The following is a 26,042-nucleotide window of genomic DNA, read 5'->3' as shown; positions in this document are numbered from 1 at the left end:
TGTAATAATGAATTTAAATGAAAATACCTCAAATTGAGGGCTTTTCTAAGTCATTTTTAGGTGTGATTAAAAAAGAGATTAATTAATTACCGATCATAATTAATGAATCACTCAATTTTCTAAATCTCTTGACAGCACTAAATATAACAGAGTGATAAATGTAATTTACATACAATGATTGGCTTCACCATGGAGGACTGAGCATATATGACGTGAGATGATAGTGATATTGAGACAATACTGACTTCACACATTCAAAGCGGAGCTCCCAGACACGCTACAGCAAAGGCTGAAAATCCGTGCTGGAAAAGCACACAGCACACTCAGAATGAACGATAGAGATATTGGGTTTCAAAAAGTCACTTGTTTAAGGTGGAAGGATGATCGCGGGAGGTTAATTCGCTCTGACACGCCGCAGCAACACGCTGCAGTCCCATCGGACTGAAACATGAACTTCACACGGAGTCGAACATGAGCACAAACCATCTGCGACAGCAGAGTACTAACAGAAGACACACTGCATCGCTGATGTCTTCTTGTGCTTTTGAATAATTATTGGGTTACGAGTTGTAATGAATACGATATTCAGTAAAAGTATATATAACAGGAAAAAAGAAGAACTCCCCTGGCTTCATATTCCCTTGAGCTTGTACTTAAAGGAATATCGTACTTCATAAAATTGTAATAGTAATACAGCTGTTATATCACTGCTGTTCTTGCTCACAGCTGGCGACTATAGCAGCATTCCAAAAAAATCTTCCACAAATATTTATTATACTATACTATCTTTTGTTGACTTACTATACTTCTTTTGTTGACTACCAGATTAAATACTACCAAAGGCCCCGTTTCTTCACAAGCAGTTCACCGGCATTTCATACATTTTGCAGCACAATTTCACTTTTTGAATGAAGTTTTGACCATGATGAAGGACGGCCACCACACATTCATGGTAAAATTCAATTTACAGAATGCAAACCTATGCACAGCGCCAGAGGAACCTTGTTTGAGAAGGGCTGACTTCTGATTCAAAGTGACACATCTTTGTGTTATTGTTTCCAATGAAAAAGTTATAATGGACATGCACTTTCTAGATGGAAATACATTTAAACCCGGAGCTCCATCTCCAAACTTACACTAACTTCTGTGGCAGTAGCTGAGGCAGCAGCACTTACGTCTATCAGACCTAGTTAAGATGCACTCATCTCTGTTAGAGCCTGAGGCAAAAACAAAGCTACAAACCATGTCTTGATGTGCTGAGCTACACTGCGATGCTACTATAATGTCCTTCAGTGGAGAGAAAAAAGGTGTAGGCAGTCTTGAATATGTCAGCCTGCTGTGCACCATCTCCCCCACAACTCTACCCCCCCCGACCCCCTCCACCCGCACACACCTTGTTGTACCTATTAATTCCATCCCTCTTTTCCTCACATTGCAGCAGCGGAGAAAGTAATGCATTGAGTGCATTTGCACCCACAGCAGCAGGAACAGCTAGAATAATAGTGGTCTGAGAGACGGGGCGGGAGCAAAGACAAGAGGAGGGGAAGGAAAAGGCTGCAATAAAAACAGGAGCGAAGCTCACAGGAGATAAATACATCTGATAGAAAAGAGAAAAGTCTGCAACGATTATTTGACTCAATACTAAATGAAAAATCCATGTAAAAATTATTTTGGTTTGTGGACAAAACAAGCCATCATTATTTTGATGTTTGGGAAACACCCATCGACATTTTTCAACATTTTCTGACTAAACAACTAATCAATGAATTGAGGAAATAATCACCAGATTACATCAGTTAGGAAAATAATTGTCACTTTCAGCCATAATGCAAGCTGGTGAGGAGATATATATATATAAAAAGGATCTCCTCTCCACCGCTGAAGATCTTAACAAAAAGACACGTGAATGTCTTGAATAATTAATCAGGTTGCAGATTACGTTCATGTCTCACCAGACTCGTAATCAGAGTATGGATTGAGTGAATAATAATTTGATCTAATATCTCATGTCATACTGATCAAATTGCAGTTCCTTGATAGAAAATTCACAGATAACAATTCAACATTTTTCAAATCATCTAAGCTCTCAACCACATTTGCACCACATTTTAAAAAAGTTCCCCCAAAGCGTTTTTTTTTGTGGGATATCACTTCCTTTAGAAACGGCACGGCTGGACAACCCAAAAACTATTTGGTGGCCACAGCTGTCACCAGCATGGAGGCATAAAACGCAATCTGGCTGTGAAATGTTCACATGATAATTGAGGAAATTGGAAAGGATGTAATACGACAGGTCTGGATCATTTACCAGTCTATTGAGGATCTCTTCACAAAGATTTACTGTGGAGTCACACAGAGGCGCAGGCCGACGACATTAAAAACACTCGTCTCCAAGGTTTGAGACGGTGTAACGCAATCGACTTTACATCAGATGACCAAATTATTTGCAGTGTGGTTGTTGCTGCCACAGAACTGGATGTAATGTTCTGTAGGAAATGGGGAAAAACTAAAATGAATTTGATTGCAGTGTTGAAGGCTAGAGTTTTCACTATCTGAGCTAGAAATGTAATCAATCTTTTGTATTCACTCTTAATGCTGCCGGAAATCTAATCTACACTAATAAAAACTAATGGTATGGTATATATGTGTGACACTTGCTTTCTATTTCAGTACATCTACCACAGGCTTAATTGGAGAGCCAGCACATTTGCCAAGGGAATAATTCTATTACTGGGAAGTGATAGGAAAATCACATTTTCAAGTTATGTTGATGGGATTAAGGGAGCAAAATTTGAAGACGCCATTAAAAAACAAAGTGTGCCAGCTTCACAGGACAAGTGGTACAATCTCCGTTAAGCCCCAGTCACCAAGACAATAACTCAAATTCATCGACGAGGTAGTTCAGCTCATTTCGCTACTAACTGGTTGAGAAGAACAAATGATGTGTGCGCTCGAAGGTCAGAGGGAAATCTTTTCTTGAGCATCGACTTTTTGTGAAGCACCTGTGGAAATGATAATGAGGACAATTTGCTTTGAGTCATGCTGACATTGGCCTTTAACCTTTTTTTCCACTTCTGGCCAACTCAGCTGCAACCTACTCAAAACCCACTCCGCGCTCCATCACCTTTTAGAGCCGCAGAGAGGTGGTTTTCATACAGAAGGGAATCATTGAATGTACTGTAGGCGGCAGCAGATTTTATGGCGTATTTCATCAATAATTCTGCACTAAAGCACAGATACCTGACCTGGTTGGTCATATCATCATTTGACATGGAGACAAAGTTCTTTTTTTTTATTGCTTGACTGAAAATACAGTGTGAAAATGTAATGAATGAATGTTTAACATGCAAAAATAAGTGATCAACTTCAACGTTTCTAATTCTTTTTACCAAAACTCATTGAACACAACACACAGGCTACTGAAGCCATCTACATTGGATGCTTTTCCTCCACAACAACTCAACATATACCACAACGGCTGGATTAGTTATCAGCCATTACAGTTCAAGAGTTAATGAAGAAGTGATTGACGTTAATGGTGAGTTTGAGTGTGTTTATGCGGGCTAGTAGTGGCTTCCTCCTCCTGGGTGTAACGATAACCTTTGGCATATGCCTTAATTGTAAAAAAAAAAAGACTGCATGACAGTCAGGCAAGTGGTTGCTAGCCTTCAGCCTTCAATCAGAAGCTGAAGTATACTTGGCTTGGACAAAAAAGTACTGGATGTTTGTTGGATTTCACCCCCGACTCCATCTGGTTTGACCATAAAAATGCAGCCCAGGCCACATTCAATTCTGCACCTCCTCAAAACCCTTTGCCATTTCTGACCCAACCTGGGGGAATTTGGAACAATCACAGGGAAGTTCAGAGCGAGAGCGAAAGAGAGATGGATAGACAGACAGATAGAGAGCCACTCTAGCACCAACAACAACTGCCAATGCTGCAGAGAAACGCCTGAAAGGGAAATGGACAACAAATGCCATAAAATGTGTGTCATTATTGGCAGAGACTTTCAAAGGTCATCTGTTGCTTATGAGGCAAATGTGTCTGTCCATTCTTATCCGATGAGAGGAGCTCAGGACTGGGAGTTAAAATGTTTAGCATGTATTTTTACAAGCAGCTAAAAAAAAACCCTCAACAATCAACCATTTTTCCAGCGAACCCTCCCACTGAAGCTTAAAGTGCCTCTACTATAACATTTAAAGTAACTGCTAAATATAAATGAATGTCCATTACATTCAAGCCATTGCCACAGGAGTTCACACAATACTATCAGGTCCTTTTCCTCATACCATTCCCGTGCTGCACACAGGAAGTGATTATTCCACGTCAAGACAGACAACAGCAAGCATGACGACTGCAGGCAGTTGGAGTATGCCTGAGAATGCCAAGAAAGAGCCCACACAAAAGTTTCAGAAGTGGATTCAACACCTGGATATTCAGCAATCTGACACGTTGTGAGATTATCTCAGCATACATCAGGTAGAGGTGCTGGCAGTGTTTTGATAACTACTCACAATTCCCCAGGGGACAAAAGAGAGAGAGAGAAGTTTTAACAATAACATAGATGGGCATGTGTGCATTTATAAACACGCTGTGTATACCGTTGCATCCTCTCTTCTGTGTGCTCACACAACAGGGTGTGTTGTGCTGTAACAGACACCAGCTTGCAGGAGAAAATGCAGTAATTACTTTTTTATAGCATGCTCCAATTAACAGGCAGGCTGCTGTCACTGAGTCCCATGTAGAAAATGAGGGCCAGTGTATGCTGCAGAGAGGCTGGACTGCTCTGTCAGTGTGTGTGTGTGTGCTGCGATGTGGTTGGCTGGCAGAGTGCAGTGTGTTTGTTGTTTCTGGAGAAGACTTGTGCCCCTGCTGAACATGCAAAGATGGTCGTCGGCTTATTGTGTGTGACTGTGAGTAAAGCCAAGAAACAGGACGCGGTGGCTGGTGTACGGACGCACACGCACGCACACACAAACCAATGTACACTCAAGTATAAACATAAAAACAGCATGCATTCAAATTACATCACGCAGCCGCACAAGTCAGCGCTTCGCAGCTTTTTCAAGAAAGCTTTCATACTTCTTATCCTGCTGTAATCCACTCGGTGGAACTGCTGGATGTTCCTGGAGAGAAGAAAGCAGCCCGTGTGTTCACAGGAACAGGTTGAGTTATATTAGCTATTTGTATATATCCAGATATGTTGACTGTTTTATGGCGTAGCCTGGTGTTCTCACCATCTGGAGAATACACACACACGCACAGAAACACAATCCAAAGACAGTTCTGTGCATTCTTTTATCTGGCTCATTATAACGGCTCGTGAAAGGAAGTATAGCAAAAGAATATGGAAGATTACAGCGCATTCTCCTAAAATAATATGAGCAGTCCATGCAAGAAGAAGAAGAAGAAGAAGAAATAATAGTATAGGGTATGAGGTGGGCGGACAGCTTAAATAGTACAGGTCAAAAATCGAGCCCCAGCTGTTATTTGATAAGCAGAGATGTTGCTTTACTCTTTCGAGTTTAATAGCTTTGTCTCTACTGTTTTATATTAGTTGCTGTTTTCTCCTCTCATGCACTCTTTCTGTCTCATTTCATTTCTGCCTGCCATCCTCTTGTCCTCTCGCTTCATCGATCATTTCCTTCTCTCCGTCCCTCTCTGTCGCTCGCTCTACCTGGGGCCCCGCTCTCCTCCTCTACGGATACGTTGATGGTAAGTGTCAGTGGTGCCTTGGCCAGTGAGGACGATGCCAAGAGACTCAATTTAATTAACCGTTGTGATATGTAGAAAAACTATGGACTGGCGAGCCTCATGTGGAGGATAAAGCGGTAGAAGATGGATGGATGGATACCGGGAAGCAGAGAAATAGAGCTTTGCACTGAATAACATCGAAACAAACATGTCAGAAGCACTCACTAATTGAAACGTTTTTTGACACATCTACAGCCATAAAATCAAAATAAATCCAGACAGCCTGATTATCATGACGGTGCTAAGAGGCTTCAAACATGTATTACTCTGTATCTTTGGTGAAACGTTATACATCGCTATACTTTCACATTTACAGTGAGTCATTGTCAGTTTTACAAATTTCACAAACATCTTCAACACAGCAGCACAGACAACGGCGACGCCAAAGGGTAATGTCATCATTAATGTCACGGTTGTGGTCGCTCCACTCATTCCTAATGACAAGTGAGTGAGAGTGACCTTTAACTCTTAAACTCTTCACAACTTCATCCTGTTATCCTATGAAATTCCAGTCAAAATGACATTTTGAGTTATGGCTCAAAATATTCCTATGATGCTGAACCAGTTGCTGGACAGAAAAAACTACTTGATTGATTAATAATATTAAGGTGTATATATTAACATGTGTAACTCATGATCCTGTGTAGCATGAGAAGATGTGTTGCTCACTATATAGCGCCAAATCTTTAGCTTTCAAGCATAACCAACGATTAATATATGCAAATAACAGTTGCATCCAAGAAGAAAAGGCGAGCCATATCTGGTGACTCGTGCACATTACTCATTACAGTAATGCAGAACTCAACCCGTGATGCTGACTAAATAGACGGACAGACGAACGGAAAGATAGATGACACAGAGTGTGTGATGTGTGTGATGTGTGTGCGTGTGCGCCCGCTAGAGAAATTCAATTTGAGCCGGTTATTGGCCGTAGAGTGTGAACTCCTGAGGAGCTGATGGTTACACATGTGAGGAGATCTATGGCACAGCCACGGGGCACGAGATGAGGAGATGAGAGGATAGCGGGTGATGCTGAGTTAAGATGTCTCATTGCTCAGTCTTCTGGCAAAGTGTTGGACGGAGGTTGACGGAGGACAGTTGTGTTTCTTTTACCGGTTGCAGTCTCAGATTCAGATTCAGAAAACATTATTTATCCACGTGGGGGCAAAGAGCAGCACATTGAGGGATGCAAAATAAGATATTGAGGGAAAAGTGCAGTGGGACACAGAGTCTCTACTCTATTTAAAAAGAAATAAAATAAAAAATAAACTCGGCTGTGGGTGTTGGCTGTGAGACAAGGCCCTCGCACCTCCAGCGTCTGCATGACTGAAGCAGCCACAACCAAACAGCCAGTGGGAGGTGTAAACAAAACAAACAACACCCCCCCAGTCTGCTCCTCATCTTACACCTTGCCTCTCCCCATTAACAAAAACTGGCAGGGATGCTTTCTAATATTGTTGGTTAGAATCAACACATTAGGCCTGATAGCATTATCGTCGCGCCTCTGGTCCAGTGCCAGTGTAAAGGTTGGACACAGGAGCCAGAGACAAGGTTATGAAACGCTGTCTGACTCTCATCGACATTGCCGGCTCACCATGATTCTCAAATAAACTGTGAATCCATCGTCGCACAGACTGTCTGCGTCTTGTCTGAGTCCTACAACGACAACAGCAACAACTACATGACAAAACCTCAAATGCAGTCAGGTGGTGACAGTTGGACTGTGGGTAAGTTAATATATAATAAGGTAAAATAAGATTACATAATCCTTTATGCATCCCACAGTGGGGAAACTTACATTAAACGCAGTGATCACAGAAAAACAACTCTCAGAGCTCCAGTCAAACACACATTATAACTGTCAGGGTAAAAGACAGGTATTTCCAGGGGAAATACAAGTCTGGTAACAGCAGCACACAATGGCATACAGTCAAATAATTATAGTAATAACTTCAGATCGAGACGGAATTTTGAAGTGCTGACATGTTTCTAAGAACGTACCTTGAATTAACGTGAATTTACATGAAATTGAATCAGACACATGAGTCTTGATGGCGGCTGATACTTGGGAATAATTAGTCTATACTCAGATTAGTTTGGGAGTGTTTATAGAAGATGCAGAGAGCTCACCTATTGTGTCTCCTTTGACTCTGGCATCGGTAACTCACACCAGATTAGACGTGTGCCCTGCAAAGCATCGCCACACCGCCATGAAATGCACGTGCAAATTACACGGACAATGTTTTCCCACTGGAGACCTATAGAGAGGATATATATATGTAGATGAGAGGATGACACGGTTTCTCATGTTACACAAGATTAAACTGGGTGAGCAACACTAAAGATTAATCTGTGAAACCAAACACAACAATGAAGCTGGTAAGTGTTTCTTTTATATTGTGACTGATCTTTCTCTCTCTCTCTCTCTCTGTCTGTCTTTAAACACACAAATAACACTATTTGCACTTATCTCATCCACACAATCCCCCATTTAAATGTATTTTCTGCATTTTTCTGCACCAATCTTATTTATCCTCGGTTACTTGATATCACACACTGGAACAAAAGTTGTTTTGTAACTCATATCAAAGATGAATCAGCTACAGCGACAACAGTAAACACAACCACAGCCACGTTGATCTACAACTCTATCACTCAGTGATTCAAAAAGCACCTCCAAATCTCTTCCAACCACCTCTCATATACCAGCTGTACTTCTTCAAGCTGGCAGATCAACCTCTGATTTTTATTGCTTTAGATAGTTTGGCTCCACTGAAGCACTTGTGAATGCTGCACAGGAGAGCGTTCTCAATGTCTCTGCTTCACTAAACTCTTACCGGTTCTACATCAGAAGTACACGCAGAATTAAAATTTTTAGAAAGTACATCACAGACAACGACTTGGATTAGGAATTATATGTACGCCATACAGCATTAAGCAGAATAGGCAGTGTTTCTGGAAATCAGACAAACTCTGCTAATCCTTGACATCCTTGGCACAGGAAACATTTCTTGTTATGCCACCAATCTCTGAACAGCATGTGTACACGCAAGCACCAGACAGTAATCTGTTGAAAACCGGTTGTCACTATTACTTCAGTGATTTAAACATGTTTGATCCATAAAATTCAGAGAAAGAATTTGAAGCAACGTTCTCTCATGTGAAGCGGAGGCAGCTCGACCTTGGAGAAGACCAGGGATTTCAGAGATTATACAGGATTGCTCAGATTATAGCCCAAAACACCTGTATGTTGAGGGTTTTCAGAAACACAGGTAAAATAAGATTATAAGACGCTGGAAATCCCAGCAGCCACTGAGGCAACACTGAGGTGACTGATATGGATGAATGGTATGCTCAAATCCCTGCTGATACATTTGTCTTGTGAAAAAACGTCAGTAAAATAAGTTGGAGGTTAGAAAACATATCTTTAAAAGCACTGATTTCAGTTTGTATTTAAATGGTGAGTAAAGATTCACCTTGAAAGAGACAAAGATTTTAAACCTTTAAAGACGTTGAGAGAAAGAAACGAAGCCACTTTGGCAACAGGCGAGTTACTTAATTACTGATCAGTCATTTGTGACGTCTTTAAAGTCCCAGAACTGAAATTGCTTTTGTTGGATAGTTGCTTCTTTGTGCTGAGAATCAAGATTTCAGTTTCCATGGACACGTTGTTGGCTCACAGACAATGACGGCGTCACAATTCTTTGTCCTTTACAATGTGCAAACAATACCATCTTTACTATGAAAGTGTGGACAAGTGTGGAGAGACTTGTTGACCTGTTATCATTTACCGCCCGAGTTTTACCTAACCTTACTGGTCAACCTGACCACATCTTTTTTTTAGCCAGGATAATTAAGAACACCCGCGTGGGCACAGAGAGAGGCTTTAAAAGAAATAGAAAAACATTGTCAATTTCCTCTTTAATTGTGTCCTCTGGCACCAGACGCCAAGTAAACAGCGTTATAATAGACCTCCGTGCTGTATGATCCAGTTTCCTTTACATCACTGCTGTAGACACGACCACGAGTAACACCATACCGGGATCAGGAGTATGCTGGGATGCCTTTTGCTTTGCAATTTAGTTTAACAAGTGTTAATGTAAAGAGAAAATGGAAGAATCTTCATGGGTCATTTCAGAAATACTATTACATAAAAACATACTATTTATATGTTAATTCTTTTGAAGCGATCAAATAAACTTGATGCCGTGGGAAGGCTTGGCTGAATTCATAGCGTGTGTGTGTGAGAAGTGTGAAGAACGTGATACAAACAACTGTGTGCGACTTGCAGTCACGTACCTGCCTCAGGCCCTCCTTGCTATTCTGCATGATCCGCAGGACGTAGTTAGACCGCTGGCCTTTGCTGTTGAATTCAATGTGGCCTGTTAGACCTTCCAATTCTACCTATCCAACACAGACAGAGCAATATGTTAAAACACACACACACACACACACACACACACACAAGTATCAAAAGCACCTATTACAGATTTGACTTCAGGCTATGACACTACTGAATATGCACCAGCCTTTTTGAAATGGGGCACATTTATAATATAAAAACAGAAAAAAAAACAAGGCTATAACATTATCCATTTACACAGAAATAGGAGAACACAAGTCGCATTCTAGCATTTGACTATAAACCAATAACATTTCATCCTATTAGGAAAGTCTCAGTACAATGTACTGTGACCTAATCCATAGAGAGTATATCTTTAAAGGGGATTAGTGTGCAATCTATACATAGTTATGTCTTTGAAAACATCTATGCTCTGAAGCACAGGTGGTTCTCAAACTTATTATACCAAGCACCACCTGAGAAAACACTGAGCTCTTGAAGTAAACGCCATTATCACCAACGTGGGTGGAGCAAAGTCAGCTGCGGACTCTTCGCAGGAGGCAGATTTATTCCCAATAAGATCATTATCTCTCTCATCGCCCTCCTCTTCCTTACTTCGCACACTGGTATAGTGACATTAGATTAAGATGGAGTGAGCAATAAGGTGACGCTAATGTATTATTATTTCATTTATCAGCTGGTACATACAGTAGAACAGTATTTATGACTTTCCTCCAAGTACCACTGGTGGTGCACGTACCACACTTTGAGAACCATGGCGCTGTGGAGTAACCAGTTAACACATAGAAAGTGTTGATCTCAACATGACTGGTTATCTTCTCATTCATCTAATTCAGGATATGTTCCTCTAAAAAGAGAATGACTTCACGTTCACAAAAAATGATCAAAACTACTTAAAATAAAAAGAACACCACTCGCGGTTTCCTCTATATTTGAAGTGCAGATCATTTTATTTAAGCTATATTTTTGCAGGTGGTCTCAATCACACGCATGGTCTCATTTTCAAAGAGAGACTGGATCAGTCGCTACACCGTGTTGAAAACACATTTCACAAAGTGTCAGAAATATCCCTTGAAGGTCACAGGGGCCATATCTCCTGTCATGTGTTTCGATCACATCCAGCAGAGGCAATCCTACCATCCTCAGGTAATTCATGAGGCTGGTGCCGTGCTCCCAAATCTTGGAGGACTTGCAGGAGAGCTGAGTGGCACCGACGTTCTGGCTGCGGTTCAACTCCTGGACCGCTGCCACCACCGCGTACACCGCATCAAAGAGCAGAGCAGAGGAGAGCTGCAATGGCAGAGGCAGAGGAAGGAAGGTGAATATATTATAAATCCATGTGCATGCACACGCACGCACGTAAAGCTGCAAAAACACAAAGTACACAAACTGCAAGGGGTTTGCGGTCAGTGAGGGGTTAACACATCCCTGGAGTGGCAGTTAGATTATTCCATTAGATCATTAGAAAGTCTCTGATCTGCTGACAGTGTTGAAAACCATCTCTCCTTCTCTCTCTCTCTCTCTCTCTGAGAGGCTCTGTCCTTCCTCCTTTTATCCCCACTGAAGCTGGCACACCCCGACTATTCCAATTACCGCCTGCCTCTCTCTGTGAGGGCCAGAAAACAGCCAGCGAGGCAGCGTTTGGTCTCATCTCTCCTGTACAAACAGCCTCATCATCAACCACCACCGCGTCCTGCTATGTACATTTGATTAAAATGCATGATGCCTCATATTAGAAGGTAGGAGAGAGTTGGAGATTCACTGCTCTAATGGAAGTGGAGATGAGATGTCTGATGGATATTGATACAAGGCTGAGGGGAATTTGGTCGCGATAATAAATTCTGGAGATCAAAGATAATTACAAAAGGGCATTAAACTGCAAAACTGTGATGTATTACAACCTTCAGCTGGCGCACATAATTAGTCAATTGCACTTTAAGAGCAATATGGTGAGCAAACAGCTCACAAACACATTTTAAACACGAGCAAATCCATTTTAGGATTATAATATTTGGAATAAAGACTTCAAAGATGTCAAATTGCTAATTTTGTATTAAAACTCAAATGAAACATGTTACAAAATACTTTCTGGTAATATTCTGCTACTACTTGTTATCTCAGCATGTTATCTTTTAATGTGCGATTCATACATATGCTTATATGTTGCAACATATTGTGGAACTGTTTAACGCAAACTTGCAAAACACGACGCCTTCATTTTATATATATTTTTGGTAGTGATATAAAGTAGCAATAATTGTAAAGAAGTCACAAAATATACTGTTTTTCTTTGAATTTTGTTCATAAATGTGAACTTTGAACTGTGACGCATGATTTTTAACACTTTTTCTGCTCAGGTGTGTTTATATGTTTGGTGTAAATTATTATTATATTATTATTTTTTCAGATTGTCTAGGTTAGGATATAAGACACTCTGTACATACTGTATGTTTAAACAGTAATGGAAAAAAGAGTGTGTTCTAAGGGTTAAGATGTCTACAGTTTCTTTTATCAGTACTTCAAATTTTATTTTGACGATCCAAGGAGAAAGATATTAGCATGTCTGCTAATGAGCGTGGACATATTCAAAAGAATATGCTAATTGGAGTGAAACATGAAATAATAATCGGCTAATTATGGTGACATATCCAAATTTAGGGCACATATCCACATGTGGATATGTTGTTGACATGGCAAAGTGACATTTCATAAAAATCAAGTTACAGTACAGTATCTCCACTTGGCAGAGCATTGCCTCTGTCACTGCTGTGCTCTATTTTGAAGCCACTGACGACTGCCCTCGCCGTTTCAGGTCTGGTTTTTATAAAAATATAATTTTTTCTAATATTGTCAAACACAAGCATGATCACATCTTGTGTAACTTGTGATATTCTCAGTCTCAGGTGGAGCTGAGGAGTATCTGTGTGTCGCTGTGGTTACACCACTGAATTCAATAATGTCATCACACAATTGCAAAATATTTAATCACCTGTAGAACATATTTCTCCTGTGAACGCGTCAGTGTCAAATGTCACAACCTTCTTTCAATTGTACAAATCAGTCGGTATCATAATAAACCCTTGGCTCTGCACAAGTAAAGAGGTCACTCGAATGCAGAACGTGACATTTCTATTTCCTCTTGTCCTAATTACTGGTAATGAAAAGACAGCATATTATCTACGTGCATGTCTAAAAGAGTTAGTCCCTCTCTTACTCTGCCATCATCAGCCTTTATTCTCCTTACTGATTAGCTAATTAGTCACATGTAGTAAACACTGCAGGCTCAAATGTATCCGAGTGACCTGCTGAGAAGATGTTTTTCTTATTGCTGCGTTCACACTATTCTTAACCTGTTCACCGATCATGTGAGACAAAGGCGGGCGATCGGGCGATGCTTGAGTAAGTACATTTATTTGATATCTTTCTTTAATTTCCTTTGTTTCTGGCTGTTAACCCTTTAACACCGAGCCTATCACAGAGGACACACGGACACTTTGCATCACCGTAATCGCGCAAATTTGCGTCTTTGTTACAGAGAAAAGAGAGTGTTAAAAATGCAGTTTTCTGGACTTGGAAAAAGACTCCACTTTTTTTTTTAAATCTGTTTTTAAATACATTTTATACTGTTCAATTTCCAAATGTAACTACATCTGATGTTCATGTACAATTCCAGTGTTTTAATACAAAGTGAATTGTAAATAAGTGCCAGATAGTGTAAGTTATTCTGGAAAAATGGGCCAAAGCACATTTTCTTTTATGGTTAAAATAAGCAAAATAAAGTATTTTTGAGGCGTTAAAGGGTTAATGATGATATATAGTGGTTGTTGTTTTTTTTTTTGCATTTGCTTCCATTACATCCATGCTCCACATGAGGGTTGCGGTGGACGCTGGTGTCAATCCCAGCTGACATAAGGCGAAAGGCGGCGTACACCCTGGACAGTTCGCCAGTCCATCACAGGGACACATATAGAGACAAACAACCGTTAAAAAGTGCTACAATAAGCTCAAATCTATAAATGGGACTTGGAGAATCATGTAACTGCTCTTCAAGCAATTGCATTCTATTTTCTGAATGAATGAATAGAACACGTTTAAGACATAATACGCTCATCTTTATTGGTCTCTGAGCGCAGGGAATCAATCTAATCAGGGGCGGGGTCCTCGTTACTCTGGGATGCTGTTGTGTTTTTATGTGTGGTACTTCTGGGTAGGCATAATTGGTGAGAGTACTTTGCCTTCGAACAGGGTTAATGGCACGTCTATAGGTTTGCATCAAATAAACAAGCAGTCATTAACAAATAGGTGGCAGTCGTCGTGTTTACGCCGGTAATTTATGACACTTTATGTGCTGACTTTGACTTAGAATACTCAGATAAGGCTGTCTCATAAAAAAAAGAAGAAGAGAGTTTTATAATGAGAACACACAACGTTCTTGAGCGAGGCCCAGTATTTTCATTCAGTGGGACTGGATTAAATCTCTTGTTTTAAAATAGGATGACAACGGTATCCTTTAGATGTATTGATTTCTGTCTTATTTTTTTACAGTTTTATTGTACTTCTTCTAACAATGCTGTCCAAGAAAAATAAAGAAATTCAATGAAATGGGGGGAAAAAAACGCTAGCTTGGTGATTTGAGGTTGACAGAAAATCACACACAGTGCAGTAAAGTAAATGTTGAGCTACAGGGCTTTTTTTTTAGCGAGGGCCAGATTTGTTAATGTGAAGATTCCCGGGGGACTTTTTTTTCTTTTTTTTACAGTACAAGTTACAAACAAAGGCAGAGTTTGATAATACTTTTATTTGGCAATGTAACCAAAAATCTAGGCCATGCAGGAGTGAACAAATATAAAAATGTCTTTCCTTTCTTTCATACCGGGGGTCAGATAACATGATAGGATCTATCTGTCACAGGTTGGTTGCAAACCCGGGACTCTGGTTTCTCAGCTGAGTTAATGGGATGAAGACGATTTTTTCCTCTCTGGCCACAAATAATACATAATAAAACTGGCGCTGTGGGCAGTACGAAATCTGACAGAGGGCCGTGATTGGCCTCGCGAGCCGTACGTTGGACATGCCTGATTTAGGGGCTTGTGAAGGTCATTATAAATGTAATAATTAGGGGTGCCAAGTTCTGAAAATGGGAAACAACAACTGCCATCAGCAACAGTGGTTAGTCAGATAAATGTCATGCTTGTATTTTTTTAAGAAAATGCTGTTTCCAAGTTATTTTTCTGGGTTTTTAGTTGGTAAGTTTTAGACGCAGCAGTATACAGGCAAAAAAAAATAGTTTAAACTTTGTGAGAAAATACAATAACAGGATTCCATCCATTCTCCCCATGGGCTGTCGTTGCAGTGTTTGCGAGATTGTGTTTGTGTGTGTGTGGTTTGTGCACTAACTGGGGTGCCAGCGAAGGGTGCATGGTCACAGTTCTCTTGCCAGGAGCGGTTGAGGCTGAGAACAAAGTCCTGGAAGAAGGGATGAGTTTTATCGAAGACTGAAAAACCGACTATGTTGACTCGTTGGTCCGCCACGTCGTCTAGTCGTAGTAACGAGAATTCCTGCAGGGGCGAAATGAGAGCGAGAGACAGACAGAAGAGATTATTATGTGAATGGAGCTGACTTAGATTGGAGTTGACAAATCTGCTGTGATCTGTCATAATCTGATTTAAATAATGTCAGATCCAATATTGAATTACTGTCAATGTAAAAAAAAAAAAAGGGCACATGTTAACCAGACACATTTACATCCAATTTCATCTGTCACACTTAGTTTTTATTAACTTCTGTTATTCCAGTTGATTGAGAAAGCTGCCACAGTTTGTTCGTTCCCTCATTTTACTAACGCATCACTGCACAAAATACAAGCACTTCTCTTTATGCATCTCCTGACACATAGGTCATTGTACGAATCGTGAAGGTTAGGAGTGAGGAAGCGGGGACGACACACGGACACTGAGGCAACAGGTGATTGAGAAAGTTAAATAAAACTGCAGGGTATATATCGAAATGCTCCCAGTTGGAAGGAGTGAAAAATACATTTATTTGTTATTTTCTCTTTCGCTCAAGGGACAATATAGGTTTCCTTCACCTGAGGAGAAGCTGAGGGGGGGCAGGTGGAGACAGAGATGAGCAAGAAGGAGAGAAAGGAGTGTGATGGAGGACAGACATCTCCTCAAGGTTAATAGATGTGTCAGAACCCAGGCTCTCACCCCCCTCCTCAGGTGGCAGACTGTTGTGCCATGAGGGTTATGACAGACCAAGACTGCCTCTGTCTGTTACCAAGGCCAAGTGAGTCTGAAGATGAGAGCGGTGAGTGGCAAAGGGGAGATTCAAAAAAAATATGTGATGTGGGAGGAAAGATTTGGCGAGTGAAAGTGGAATGTGCTTATTCACAATGAAGTGGAAAGAGAGCTAGATGTGCGTGCAAATACAAGTCACTTTAAAAACACTTTAAATTAAAAACAATGATCAAAGCTGCCAAATGCCTGAGCACAACATGCGTCTCTACACATCCTGCCAACCGACTGCACTGAAGTACGGAGCTTCCAAAGTAGTCGTAAGATGAGTCAAAATCTCGACTGGCCCCCGGGGATATTAAAGCATATGAGGTCTAGTGTTGCAACAGAAAAATTAAAAATGAAATAATGTCAGGTATAAATTTGTCTTTTTCATCTCCAAGATGAAAGATGAGCGGTGATCAGATAATGGCAAGTCATGCAAAAAGGCTGAATAGGTCAGTGAGTGAAATAACTGATAAGCCGGTAGAAAAAGCAAGAGGAAACCAAGCATGAGACGTTGACTGGCCCTGATATAGACTCAGAGCGAAGCAGGGCAGGATGAGCGGCGGTGGAAATTGACTTTGAGTGGGAGGCTTATTAGGTCCAGTGCCATCCTCTCAGAAACCTGGAAACTCCGATGTTAAGCTTCGCCGGCATTCAGCAGAACAACGATAATGCATGTTGCAGACAAACAGCTTCATTAAATTAAAAGCATCTCATAACACCGAGCACAAGAGGTCAACACAAGATGATTGTCACGGACATTAGAAGCGACGGTTACGCAGATATATGATATATGAGTGATATCTGACCTGGGCAGCAGCAGCACAAACACACAGGAATATAGCAGTAAGGTGCACATTCATATGATATAACTACTTTGTACCTAAGAGCTGTGTATCTCCCAAACAAAAACCATCTTCTACAAGACTTCAACTGCGAGTTGAGGGCTTTCAGATTAGTTTGCAGTGCACCACAGTCAAAGGGCTTTTGCACATGCACATAGTTTCACAGAAATAAAGCCTAACCAGTTGTTTTTACATCACAGACCAGGCAGAAACAAAAATACTGTAGACAAAAGTAGATTTACCACAAAGTGAATCACACTTTCAAGAATTAAAGAGTCAAATAACAAGAGACCAAGGCAGTGAAGTCTGAGGGGCTGCGAGCTGCTCCGCAACTTCTCTTGCTGAGGAGGAAAATGCTCTGATTGGTCTCATTAAAGAGGAGGTCTGTCTGTTCTTTATAACTATCGTACTGCATTTTCAACCATCACGCTTTATTTGGCGGCGTTTTGATTTTGAATACAAACAGTTTGAAAAGTGTGACCATGAACACACCAGCCCTGGTGAGTTTTATCTCATGTTTTAATCGTTTTTAATCAGAAGAGTAAAACAAAGAAGGAGGCTATAACGACACTGTTTCACGTGAATTACATAAACACATTTACTTTTCTATGCTCTTGTATCTTAAACTATGCCTCCTAAGCCTTTCGGGATGGACTATATAATTACTGGCTAAGCATATTCTATAGATCATCTGTGCAAACAAACCTATCATTAAGCACAACCCTCAAAGGTGCCTGTATGTATTTATGTACCTGCGCAGGCATGTGCAAGCACAAAGACTGTTGTACGCGCACACACAAACACACACAAACGGGAATTGGAATCCCTATAGATGAGCAATGCATGCGTATACTCACATATTCTCACTGAAGACCAAGGTCACCAAAATATCCTCTAGCTATGTCTGCAGAAACCTATTGTGCTGCATTTATGATGCCAACGCACGCACGTTCACATGATCACACACAGAAAAAATAAATCCACAGAATCACTATCAGATGCAAGCACAGACTAAATCCCTGCACGTGAGCACTATGCCCTCTTGCATATAAATAAAAGGGGTGTGAAATGGACAGTGTTTAACCAGAGGACAGTTGTCTACTCAGCAGTGGAGAAACCAATGAAGGAGCAAAAGGGTGGAGGGTGGAGAGAGAGAGAGAGAGAGAGATTCAAAAAGTCAAATCAATGGAGAGAGAAGAAGGTGAGAAATTATTTGACAGAACTAAAAGCTTAAAAAGCAGCGGGACAGAGGCTCCAGACACTGCCTGTCACCTGGAGATGCCATCTAACGGAGTCGCCAGGAAACGCTTGGTTTGCGTGCCCCACAGCAACACTGAGACGTGGCGTCCCAACAGAGAATTGTATTTATCACTCTCACATTGTCGAATGCTTTATTCTTTAAAACAGCAACTCAGTCGGTTCTACAAGCAGAGAGACTAATATATCAGTGCCAACTTGTCACGGATGCCGGGGGGACAGTGTCTTCAATTTGGTTCGGCAACTTGGAAACACCAGGGTATCGTGAGACGCGACCACATCGCATGGCGTCACGTAAACTCAACCACACATCACAGTGACAGCACGGCAACTACATCACACCCATATGTAGTGGAGGGGAGAGGGACACCAGGCACCAGACACAAATAAGATGACTGAAGTACATAAATATTATGGCTGTCAATAGATTAAAAAAAAAAATTAACAAATGAATCTCACATTCTGAAATACGTTAATAAAGATTAATCCCAATTGAAAGCTTCTAATGACTTAATTACTGAGTAATCAGACAGTGTGCATTTCAGACACCATTGTTTAAGAACTACACATACCATATAGAACTGTGTGGTTTCAAACAGACTCAGGCCCATACAAGTGCCAACCAGGTCATTTTTCAAATAACCAACATGGTAGACTGCCATCCATACGGTGGCCCTGAAGTGCAAATCACCACGCCAAAAGCAGAAAACACAACGCCATTAACTGCAATGGAAAAGGTAGGCAAACAAATGCCGTCACTGATTGGACTTAAACCGGAAGCAAAGCACCAGTGAAATTAGCTGAGATTGGCACAGCAGCAGCACCACATCGAGGATAAAGGGTAGAAGATGGCTGGATGGATAGTTTCCAGTTGGATATTCAACTGATATTCGTGCTGCACCTCCAACAGCGGCTCATCGTCAGTTTTACCCGGCGTTTGCCGCACGATGGCAGGGGGCTCCGTCGCTCAGCTTCTTCAAATGAAACCTTCCGCCCAACAATCCCTCACCTCTCTGCATCTTCGGCTACCATCTCTCAGTCTCTCTTATCCGACTGACTGCAGGCTATTGACTGTTTTATCGCGTTAATCTCGGCTGTCAAAATTAACGCGTTAACTTTGACAGCCCTGATAAATATGCTAAGAAGTTAGCTATCCTAAAAAAAGCTTGCAAAAACATTGCCGTGATCCATTCTCACACGAGGTGAGCCTGATATGAATCCATGTATGCAGTAGACAAATATCAGCAGTGGTTTTGACAGAGTGACTGGCAGCGCAGGCTCTACAGCCAATGTTGCCTCAAGCAACTGCTGGACATTCAAGACAACTGCTCAGTGAGAAATCCGTGTCCTCTGTCCTCCCTGTAGTAAGCTCCGGGACACGTGCAATGCAGGGAATGTATTAGAATGATAATGTCACACTGTCATGTCACACTCGTGCTGTGATTGTTTTATGTACCTTGTTAAGTTAAGAGCCACACTGAGCAACACCGCTGTAAAACGGGCCATAATACATTGGAGTTGCACACTGAATGACTCGCGGGCAAAAAGGATTTGCATAACTTAAATACTCATTTAATTCATAAGGATCATTTCACAAGTAAATACTCTTTTTTCTGCTCATAATGATCCTAAACAGAAATTTAAGCAACTGCAATTGGTTCTTGCCACTTGGGAGCAAAGAAACAAACTTAACATGAAAGTGACACAAAATGACCTTATACATTGTTGTGATACTAGCAAGTAAAGTGTCATGTACGTAATATGGCAGAGTAATTGATTTCATTTGAATTCATTTGGATCTATTTGTTAACGAACGCCATGTTTGCATCTGTTTCTTGCTTGGAGAAAGTGTCTCGATTTACGTTGTGTCTCTGTATTTGACAACGTGTAAATACTCTGCTATTCTCACCAGCCTGTCGTTCTATGATTTGACGGCAGGCGTGTAGCGGAGCGGTTTATCAGACGATTTACTGCTGCTGGGGTAGACGGATGACGCGAGCACTGAGATGCAACCAAACAACGAGTTCACAAAGACACTAAAGAAGCTCTGTGCATGTGACGCCGATGTGGGGTTATCACTGCGGTATGAGTGACCTGTGCAGCACGGGTTGTGTAGTTATTTGTTACATAAAGTGCAGCTTTATGGGGACAAACAGTACGTTTGAATCCTCAGATTGTGCACCACATGAAGACAGAATAGAATAGAGAATAAAAGAAACATCAACTCCAGCTTTAATCTCTCATAGCAGTGTTGTGAAAGAGCAAATAGCTCCAGTAGCCTTTGACAGGGTAACATTTCGGCAAATTGCATATTGATTTTCCTGATAATAAAATACTAATTGATGAAGTCCCTCCTCTTAGAGTGGGGGAAAAGCATAGCATGATGAAACACTGCAAGTCCAGTCTTTGCTCTGCAATGAGATCTGTCTCTGGTCACACGATGATTGTTCTCTAATAGCTAGTCTGTTCATGCAATATTTTTGGCAATAAGTCATTTCATGCTTGTATCAATTGCCACACAAATTCAGACTGAGCTCTAAAGCCTCCCGCAGCCTTTTAATTACACAGTTCTCAGTGAGCGTGGGATGGGAATAGAGGAGGAGGAGAAGAGAGTGAATGTTACCAAATGTCTTTTCTACTCACTTGTTATGAGCCTGGGCTGTAATAACCAAACTGGATAAATGGTTTTCTGTATTCTATGTGCAGGGAAGTCAAAACAATAATCAACTGCTGTCTCTATGCACACACTGAACTGAAGTCATCCCTCTTGTGCACGTCACTAACTTGTCACTTCCCAGCAGCCAGCTCATTTTCATTTGCTGTGAAATGTCCATGCAATTAACATGCCGTATACCTTAGTGCAGCACGCTGGGGTTGATACATGGGATTTGTTTCAAAGCTTTTAATGGCCACATACATCAAAACAATCTGGCGGCATTCCTGCAGAGTGTTGGAAACAAATTACCAATTTTATTCCATTATTCATAGAATTAAGTCCGACCTACAACAGTAACAGCCTATTTGTGAGGCAGAAACCATAAGCCCAGAATAAGTCATAGGCTAGCGGAGGCCAAAAACATCATGAATATTGCAGTCACTAGCATATGGTTGGAATCTGAAATAGTCCATCTTTTCCAGAGAAGCTATTCATTTAAATCCCAGCAGGATTCAAAAAAAAAATAAAAAAAATAACGTAACCCCTGAAAGCAAAAATGGAAAATCAAATTTCAAAGAGGGAGAGCCTTCAAAGTAAAAAAAAAAAAAGATATTTTAAAATTACGTATGAATGCTTCTTTTAATTAAAAAGCTTTGCATTTTTGCTGGGAATGAGAAAAAGGTTTGTGGACCTCTAAAAAAAAAAAAAAACACACACAGAGGGAGACGCAGCAGATAATCGAGATAAGACTCCATCTAAACGCTGCTCATCTCAGTGAAGCCCTGACTGTTTTCAAATCGATCACCTGACTGTTTCTCATCAAGACCAAGTAACCCCTCAGCTTTGCAACTAAATGTACTCCCTTCTGTTCAAAGGAGCACAAAGAGAACATCAGGAGGAAATGTCTGAGTGGCTCTGAATGCTCATGTTTGTTCATGTTTTATTATTTGTTATCGTTTAACATTACACGCCTGTGCTTCTTTGTTACTGTAGTTCTACACATTCAGTGTGAGCGAGAGAGAGAGAGAGAGAGAGAGAAAGAGAAAGCAGCTCTCAGGACTTCATGTTCCCTGGTCACAACAAACTGAAACACATTTGATCTATACAGAATTGCTATGGTGATTTAAGTCCTGCTGCCTCAGCTCTGGAGTTGGTGAATTGATAACAACAGTGTGTTTTTCAGTCTCTCAGAGGATGATACCGTTTCTGATTTATTTTGTTTATTGTGTTATTTTTTTTGTTTACTTTAATAGTGATATAGATATATTCATACACATATATACATATATGTACATATATGTATATATGTATAAAAAAAACACAGAAACACGTCATCTGCGTTAGATGTGTGTCAACTTTAGTCCCTTCCTGTGAAAGTGAGATGCCTCCTCTTCTGATTGGGAGTGACGTAAACATGACACCTTAGAGGACACGTCCATTTTCACCCATTTTGAAAAAAGAAAAATACATTTTCTCTCACAGGCTGTGACAATAATGAGAGGAAAAACCCAATTTTCTATTTTCTATTTTCTGTTTGGGTGTTTATGGGCTGCTTTCACTGCCCTTCGCGATCCCAATGACTACTGTAGTGAACACCTTTCTGAAACCATGAAGGGAAATGGGAAATGCCATCAATTAGTTCATCAACTAGATCATTATTTCTGGGGCCACATGGTTGGTGTAGTGGTTCGCACCCCTGCCTTTGCAGCAAGAAGACCTGGGGTCCGTGACCCGGTCGGAACAAGGGTCTTTCTGCATGGAGTTTGCCTTTCACTATATGTCAGCTGAGATTGGCACCAGTGCTGCTCACGACCCTCCTGTGGAGGATAAAGCCGTAGAAGATGAGTGAGTTTTGTTCTGAGATGCTGATTCCAGCTCCTCAGCAGCCCAATGTCTTTTTAATGAATTCCCGGTCTTTAGTTGAAGACATCTTTCAAATCCTTTGTAGCTGCTTTCTGTCCAACGTGGCAATCAATATGGATGCCTTTTTAAAATCCTTTAAGCGCACTTGATTTACTGTGTTAATTAGCTTTTCTCTAATTTCCTCTTTATCTTGATTTGCCTCATTTTGGAGGTAATCTAAGTGTTTTCCTACAAATTCTTGTGGTGAGAAATAATATGTGTTAGTAGCTTGGCATATCCTTCAGGTTTTAATGTATTAAAATGGCTAATTACGGAATACTATTATATGACAAATGTGCCTGAAACCAAACCGGTTGTCCTCCATTAATCCTGACTGGACATGAGGTCAGTAATCAGCAGTTTGTCTGTATGTTTAACACTGGATTAATTTCTCTGTCAAGGTCAAGTGGTAACCAGATATATATATAAAAAGATAATAATAATAATAATTATGTCTTTCATTTTTAAATGACAACTCCATCAGGCTAATTAAAACAGCCAATTTGTGACATCTGCTCCTCTTATAACATGCACTTATATGCACTGGCACTAACCATATGTTGAAATCAACATATGGTTAGTGCCAGTGCATAAAAAACTCATGAACACAAACTCTTGAATTCAACGGTCTGATAAGTTAAGGCCGCATGGCATCAGGCAGAGGAAGGTCACTCACGAATGGCAACATAAATGATAAAGTAAATCATTTCTTTCAATGAATTAGCAAATCAAATCACAGCATCTTCATGAGCAGCATTTGCGTTCTTGCAAACGTTCAGATAGTGTGAAACTTAATAGGATCACAAATCAAAGTCACATGTAAGGAGTTTGATGAATTTCACATCACGTGTGAAAAGGAAAACAAATCTAGACTTGAGGTAAAAGTTCTGCTCGCGGGTTTGGAGCTCGTTACTGTACAGAGTACAAGGCAGGTCTGAGAGAGGCAAATACGGGAAAAAAGAAAGATGTCGAAAGAAAGTAGGTAAGCAAGAGGAGAGGAGGTAAAAGGAAGGCAGTGGTCCTAAGGCATGAATGAAAGTTATCGAGCATCGAGAGGATGTCAGGTATGAAGTCAGCGGGCAATTTCAACTCTCCAAATAAGACCCTGCAGTAAGCCATGGGATTTAGAAGATAATTGGCTGTAATACAATTGTCAACACTGAGTCATCCAGACATGGGGCTCAGAGGGAGAGCTGGCGGTAATAGGGCTAACACAGAGTAATCAATATGACAGAACTTCTCACACACACAAGAACCCGAGTAGAGAGGAGGAACACTCCCCTAAATTGTTTATTTTCTTTCACACAAATATTCAGCGACTTCCTGGTTAAAACTTCCTGTTACTGCTCTTTAAAAACCGGAATACTTCCACTCTCACACTTTTGTTTTATGAAACCTAATCAATTTTACATTTTTTATACACGAACAGAACAACTCATGCCCCCAAACTGTTAACCCTCAAAGTTAGCCATAAAACAATGAATGCCCTTGAAGTCGTTAATATTGATATGAACGTCGATGCATCATTCTTCACGAGGAAATGGTGTCGGAGCAAAATACTTAAAAAATGTTTCCCTTTTTCAGAGGCGTACGAGGAGATCTCTGTGTGTACCGTTTCATTCAATTTAGTAGTAGTTTAATCAGAGATGAAAAGCTGACCACATACACACTACAAAAAGAGTAATAATGCATCATAACTGCGAGGCATGTGAGCTCCCGATGGGCTGATGATGTTTTGATAATAAAGACAGACTTCAAAACAGGGAAATACATCAATTATTAGGACGTGACACGTTTGTTAATTGTCTGTCCAGTCTCATATGGAGCATAATGAGCTGATTGGGAACATCAATGAAGCATGTCGTAGTCGTGATGGAGGGGCCAGAGTTTCTAGATTTGACTTTTGATGAACCGTGCAGATTCGGTTTTCTTTAACATTCAAAATCCAGAAATATGCAATCCATCTTTTCTAAAATGGATGCACAAACTTGGCTACCGAAGCACAGCGTCAGCTATAGCCATCCACTAAATGTTATTCTTATCTTTTTTTTTTTTAATGACATTTTCTCCGCAACAATACACAGCAGCACAGACTGTTTGCAGCCTCTATCTTTTCCTTAATGACTTTATTGAATATTTAATTTTGCAGAGAGACAGCGTGAAGGACCAGGCCACCAGAGGGGCACTGACCTTTACGAGTGCAAAGCTACATTTAGAGTTATGCATCAACTGACCTGATGCACACGGCCACAATGTCACTGATTGGGTAGCTTGGGCTTTTATTGTTTTTTACCTGAAGTGAGAAAGACTGTGATAGTGAATTAGATTATACATTTAAAGAGGAAAAAACAGTATCCATTGTCTTTTCAGTCACAGCGTGAATACCGCATCACTCCTCTGCTGAGTAATAAAACAAAGTGAAGTCAAATTTACCTGGATGTCGTGCCAATTATATAATTACGTGAGCAACACACAAAGTAAACACCATCACTATGTGGAATGCAATTAAAGCTCAATGAGGCCTGCCTCGTCTGTCGAGCTGAAAATACAAACCCATTCCACAGACCAGACCGGTGTTAACAAGCTGCATCAATTAATAATCACGTATGAATATGACAGATAGAACCGTATCAGTAATTTATTACAACTTACAGAAGCTGAAGTTGTTCGTAAAATGAATTTGCAACGACCGAACTAAGAAACTAACCTCAAGGCAAACGTGTGTAGTGGCAAATCATAAATTACAGCCTCAGATAAATCTGAAGTCGAGTTGTGTCAGTGTTAATACTGCTCTCTACACAACAACAATAATAACACAATAAAAGGGATCGATCACGAATCAAGTTCCCATCTTGCATTACAAATCAGCAGCGAGCTGACTTGTTGTGTCATAATCATCACATACTGAATGTAGCTCCCTGTTGTCACCATTCACGTAGTCCATTACCTTTTCTATTACTCAGTTGATTAAGTCTCATATTC

General features: G+C 40.6%; 1 protein-coding gene across 1 annotated transcript in view; it reads right to left on the bottom strand.

The window, feature by feature from the left end:
* Positions 1-26,042, bottom strand: part of grik4 (glutamate receptor, ionotropic, kainate 4) — a 240,088-nt gene that overhangs the window by 32,896 nt on the left and 181,150 nt on the right. The window contains exons 9-11 of the mRNA XM_044032697.1: positions 15,516-15,677; positions 11,256-11,408; positions 10,055-10,159 (exon numbers count right to left, since the gene is read on the bottom strand). Coding sequence (XP_043888632.1) covers positions 10,055-10,159; positions 11,256-11,408; positions 15,516-15,677 — 420 coding nt within the window. The remainder of the gene's footprint in view (positions 1-10,054; positions 10,160-11,255; positions 11,409-15,515; positions 15,678-26,042) is intronic.

Source organism: Solea senegalensis, linkage group LG8, assembly GCF_019176455.1.
Source record: "Solea senegalensis isolate Sse05_10M linkage group LG8, IFAPA_SoseM_1, whole genome shotgun sequence".
In the NCBI taxonomy this organism is placed as follows: domain Eukaryota; kingdom Metazoa; phylum Chordata; class Actinopteri; order Pleuronectiformes; family Soleidae; genus Solea; species Solea senegalensis.
The sequence above is the reverse complement of the archived record's forward strand: the minus strand, read 5'-3'. Positions and strand labels throughout refer to the sequence as shown.